This window comes from Sinocyclocheilus rhinocerous, unplaced genomic scaffold (assembly GCF_001515625.1).
Source record: "Sinocyclocheilus rhinocerous isolate Xijiao unplaced genomic scaffold, SAMN03320098_v1.1 scaffold516, whole genome shotgun sequence".
NCBI lineage: Eukaryota > Metazoa > Chordata > Actinopteri > Cypriniformes > Cyprinidae > Sinocyclocheilus > Sinocyclocheilus rhinocerous.
Genome location: NW_015660501.1, coordinates 294,771 through 300,745, shown reverse-complemented (window position 1 = coordinate 300,745; position 5,975 = coordinate 294,771). Strand labels below are relative to the sequence as shown.

At 35.2% G+C, this 5,975-nt stretch overlaps 1 protein-coding gene across 1 annotated transcript in view; it reads right to left on the bottom strand.

Moving 5' to 3' along the window:
• Positions 1-5,975, bottom strand: part of LOC107725174 (bone morphogenetic protein receptor type-1B-like) — a 69,776-nt gene that overhangs the window by 43,615 nt on the left and 20,186 nt on the right. The window contains exon 3 of the mRNA XM_016534346.1: positions 5,329-5,560. Coding sequence (XP_016389832.1) covers positions 5,329-5,407 — 79 coding nt within the window. The 5' untranslated portion in view covers positions 5,408-5,560. The remainder of the gene's footprint in view (positions 1-5,328; positions 5,561-5,975) is intronic.

The window sequence follows — 5,975 nt, the reverse complement described above, 5'->3', positions numbered from 1 at the left end:
GACTGAAGGGCGGCTCAAAACTCCCGACCGCTGCATGAGCATATGACACACAAACTACATCTTTTGGCTGGATAAAGCAAGCCAGTGTAGTGCTAGTAAAGTTTTTTTCTGCTTGTTCTGACAGAGGAACTGTTCACTGATGACGTCGAGCTGCCTTCAGATCGCTGAGCTTCCACACATTCATAATATTTTCATTTTTAATTTGTATTTTGGCGTGTTTAGTGATTCTGAATGGATCCGTATAGTAGTTATCTGCAGTCCTTTGGATTCTCCCTGTGGTCTTGTTTGGTATGGCAGGTTGACGTGCTTATTTGTTAAAGTTACTAATTAGCCTATAACACTTTCATTGTACAAAAAGAGAGCAAAGAACGTTTACACTATCAAAGAACATTTTCACTTCAGTCCAGCTAATTCAAGCACTCTCAAAATCTCCCATAATATTCTCTAAAGCTGTTTACACTGTAAAATTAATATCTTACGTGCATTCGTACATCTTCACTTTGTTGTTTCTGATGAGATAATTAGCCAGAGATTGCAGTCAGGCAGCGCACGCAGTGACGAAACAGCGTGTTTCAGCGGTGACTCATCTGAACGCCTCTGATTGGTCTTTGTATTCATAAACTCAACATAATAGTATGGGATTGGTTATAATGCGCAGCGCTTTAAAAACGTGTGTGTCTCTGGCTCTGTGCCAGCCAGCGAACGCAGATTTGAATTTAGCTGCTGGAGATGTTTTTCTTTTTTTATATGCATAGTTTACAGGACAAACTGCGCATTTCACCCAAAATTGTTTGGTGTGATATGATTCCAAATTTAGGGGGGGCCAAAGGGGGGGCCAAGCTTGTTGGCAGGGGGGCACTGGCCCCCCCTGGACCCCCCCTAGAACCGCCCCTGCACACAGGCTGAATGTAAATATAGGTCTCTGTAAATCAACTCGCTGACAGCAGGTGGCGCTTATGAAAAAACTGAATTGAACCTCCGTGGACAAAGCAGTATTGCGATTAAGAACACTTCCTTTAGGTATTACATGGAGCGAAGATGAAAAAAAAAATCCATCGAATCGTTTCTGAAGACAGTCAGAACCTTCAGAGGTACATTCATATAATTAATTCATTCATGTATTCATTTGTATAATTCACTTAGCACTCTTTTAAAACCTCCTAGCTTTTCCGCCCTGTTTTCACTCAAAACGAAACTACTCTGCATGCTGTGCGCACGTGAGACTGTTACTTAAAACTGTGCTTTATGCTGGATAGTATTTATTTATTGCGAGTTGTTCAAATCGCAGTAATCTACAGTTTTAATGATAATTAAAAGATGAAACGGTAATACTAACCGTGGGGGAATTTTATCATGATTTATCGTCAAACCGGTAATCGTTACATCCCTACTATCTTGAATTAGTTGTTTAAAAATCATTACATGGAATTGAAAATTAATAACGCTAGAATACATATGTTTTTGTGAATAGAAAATGTTGGGGGGCCTTGCAGTATTGATTCGGAGAGGAGGGGGGCCTTGGAGTAAAAAAGGTTGAGAACCACTGATCTAGACCAATCTGGACCAACCAATGAGCACAAATGACAAAATCTAGAAACCATGCAAAAACAACTAAAGGCTAATATATAATTTATATCAAATTGTGATTTTTCTGATAAAATCTATTTTGCAATTTAAAAAAGCACCAGGTTTGCTATGCTTGTTTGTAGGTCTGCACATAAAATTAGGCCAAAACTGTTGGGATTATATATCAATAGGAGTATATTAATATTAATCACAAAACCACTACTTCTACTACTAGATGAAAGTAATATTATTATATTATTATTATTATTAAATTAAAAAATACAAATATATTGCTGTTGTAATTTCTCTGTAAAATAAAGTATAATAGTAATAGAATATGAGTATTTATCATTATTATTATTATTATTATTACTAAATTAAAAATAAATCTTTGTAAAATAATGTATAATAGTAATAAAATATAAGTAAAATAAAAGTATTTATTAGTAGTAGTAGTAGTAGAGGTAGTCATAATTACTAATAATATTTAATAATCATAATCATTTTACTTTACAGCACAACTGAAAAATGAATATATAATAAAATATTTATTGCTGTCTAAACCATCAAGTTTTTATTCTAGCAGAAAACTGCAGGGAGCCCTTAAAGCTTCTCTTTTGTTTATAAGTGTCTCTTTATAAGCGCTTCTCATTACAAGTTTGGGAAGATGGTTTGTGTTTGCAAATGCACATTAAAGACCCAAATTCACAGCACATTTGTGGAGCAGCATTTACGGTGAACCGAGCCGCTCCGAGACACTGAAAACACTGGATCATGAGCTGTTCACGTGTAAAAGAACACAGTGCTGCGCTTAGCCATTCTGTTATTTTGGTTTGATTTCTATTAATCGTGCAGCCCTGCTAGTTTATATATTCCAGAAGCGGCAGACCCATATCCAAACACACAAACATATATGCTGGCTTTGTCAGCAGGAAGTACTCGGCATAGACAGACACTCAGAGTCGACATGCATGAGCTGGCATGGCGGCAGTGAGAGTGATGGAGAGGCTGAGATGCTGTGGACTGTAAATAAACTCTGACAGAGGCACCGCAGGCACCGCTGCGCTCGGTGGACAATGGATGAGTTCATTTTGCGTCTGGGTGTTGGGAGACAGATCTGGACTGTGTCTGAAGGTTATTATGGGATGGGCAATGATGGAAATGGCTGATGATGGAACGTTCACTCTCTCTTTATCGCTCAGGAGGCGAGAGACAGCAAGAAGTGAAAATGAATGTACACAAGTTAACACAAAAAGGATAAGAACATCAATTTCTTTACTAGCTTAGATTGAATAAATTGTATAGATTTAATAAATGATCATTTTAATGAAATACAGTGGTCGCAAGGAGAATTTGAACACTTAAATCACACTTACAAATGGGTAAATGACATTGCATTAGATAAATATTATTATATAACATATTTGATTAAATACTATATTATATTATTGATTGCATTATTTATATTTCATATTTTTATTCTAATTTAATACATGTATTTATATATTATATTTATTCAATTGTATTATTTAAATAATTTACATTTTAATATTGAATCATTTATTAAATAATATAATTAGCCAGACCCGGAGATCGGCTGAATGGATTCGAAAACGGTAAAACTCAACTGTTTAACTCTAGGGGAGTTGGAAAATGAGCCTATTTTCAAAAATAGTGCGTGTTCCTTTAAGTTTGAAATTGTTGAACAAAAGATATACTAAAATAAAAAGGACAACTATGTGAACTTCATAAATCCACTAAAAAGTAGAAGACATTGAGCAAAGTGAAGTTAGTGAAAAGAAAAGATCCTGCGGCATTCGAGTGTGTCTAATGCAGTGACATTCAGACAGTCTCCAAATACTTATTGATGCTTCTGTACAGGTGGCCATATGTGACCCTGGACCACAAAACCAGTCTTAAGTCGCTGGGGTATATTTGTAGCAATAGCCAAAAATACATTGTATGGGTCAAAATTATTGATTTTTCTTTTATGCCAAAAATCATTAGGACATTAAGTAAAGATCATGTTGCATAAAGATATTTAGTAAATTACCTACTGTAAATATCAAAACTTAATTTTTGATTAGTAATATGCATCGCTAAGAACTTCATTTGGACAACTTTAAAGGCGATTTTCTCAATATTTAGATTTTTTTGCACCCTCAGATTCCAGATTTTCAAATAGTTGTATCGCGGCCAAATATTGTCCTATCCTAACAAACCATACATCAATGGAAATGAGATGGTGTATAAATCTCAATTTGAGAAAATTGGTTTTGTGGTCCAGGGTCACATATTTGGTTTATACTACAAAGGACCAACAGCAAAATAACATTTATTACAGCAAATACATAATTAGATTCCTTCAATATGCAATTAAAACCCATTTCCGGAAGGAAAAGTCATTAATTATTAAAATAACAAAAAGACAAAGTCTGGCTAGAAAACACAAAGTCAAACAAGTGTGTGAGAAAGAAAGTCTGTTGTATAGATTAAACACTGAGTGATTTCAAAGCCAGACCTCCAACTGTGTGTAAAACAAGTGTTAGGCAGCTGAGAGGCTGATAGCACACTACCAAACAAGAAACACACACAGCAACCCCTGGCTGACCATTTGCCACACCATCACTACCACCAAACATGAGGTATGTAAAAGCCTGATGGAAAAGTCCAACATACAGAACACCATAAAGCACATAATACTGTGCATACTGACAAAGAAATACAGATTTAATAAGTTGTAATTATACTAAAATACAGTGGCCCCAAGGAGAATTTGGACAATTAAATCACTTTTATAAATGACATTGCATCAGATAAATATCATTAAATTATACATATTTATGTTTAACTAATAATAATTATAATTTATCATCAAATAAAAAAAATATGAAAATATAATATAATAAAATATATTATATTATATAATAATTTAATTACATTATGAATACTAATATAAAAAATAGAAAATAAACAAATATTATTTAGACAAATATTATATTTTATTGAATATTTACATTATATCAGACTACATTATTAATATATTAAATTTAATTATTATTTTAATTTACCTGTATCACTAAATAAATATATCTCAATCCCACTTTAAGCAAAAACATTTCATGAAAAGTAGTTTGTTAGGTTTGAAACTTTGAGCAAAAATGAAGAAAAGTGAAGTTAGTGAGGATAAAAACTTGTTTCTCCTAGACGGGGCTGTAACTATCATAGATGTCAATGACTGATTCATAAACTTTTACATTTGTTCTCCCCAATCTAGCATATTTGCTTGCCTCCAGATACCAATGAGACTAAATGGAGAGCAAATAAAGACTTTCAATGAAGTAAATAAAAAAGACCCCTGTAATTTCACCTGTCTCCAATGAAGTCCCAAAAGATATCTTAATAATGTGCTCAATCATACCAAGACACCACAGTCTGCCATCAACATTCAGAGATCTCAATATGAACTCAAGCATTTCTCATCAAATGCACCCAAATTATCTGCTTTCCACATTCATTTTATAGTTGACATACTAATTGTATGTCAACTATTGATAAAGACATTTTAGAAGAAACACCTTGACACTTAGATGAAACTTAACTGAGAAGTCAATTAAAATATCCTGAGCTATACAACAGCAACATCTGAGTGAATGTGAATGTGTGCGGCGATCCGTAGAGCAGAGACCAGCTGCATTACAGATCCTGCATTAGACACACACAGAACTGCAGTCAGTAAATGTTCTGAAGGTTGACACTCACCCAAGTTCTCCTCCACAAGTCCCAGAAGTCCAATGACCAGCACACAGACCCAACGCAAGCAAGTCCTCAAGAGATCCATCTTCTGTGAGCGCAACTCCAGCGAACGAGTGAATCCCTCAGCTGTCTGCCTAACACACACTCTTGAGTGTTTCTCTGTGTGTGTATGTGTGTCCTCTACAGAATGTGAGAAACTGCACACCCCACAGCAGCCTCAATCACAGCTTCACACCGACTGCCCAGCGAGAGAGAGACAGAGAGACAGAGACAGAGAGAGAGTGGGGAGGGGATTATTCACAGTCTTACACACAGTAGCCTCAGTGTAGTTGGGCCAAACCCCACCCCCACTTTGAGACCACGCCCCCATATTTTCACCTCACCCCCCTGTTGCCTTCTTTTTACCAAACACACCGGCTGAATGCAATACAAGCATGTTTCCTGCATACTGTGCACTGCTGCATAGTTATCATCTCAGAAATAAATTATTATAAATAAATAATTATATTAAGAAATATACTATAGAATTTATAGAATTTATAAATAATTATTATAAATCTTTTGTGTGTGTGTGTACCTGGTATTTATCACGTTATGGGGACCAAATGTCCCCACAAGGATAGTAATACCAGTAAATTTTGACCTTGTGGGGA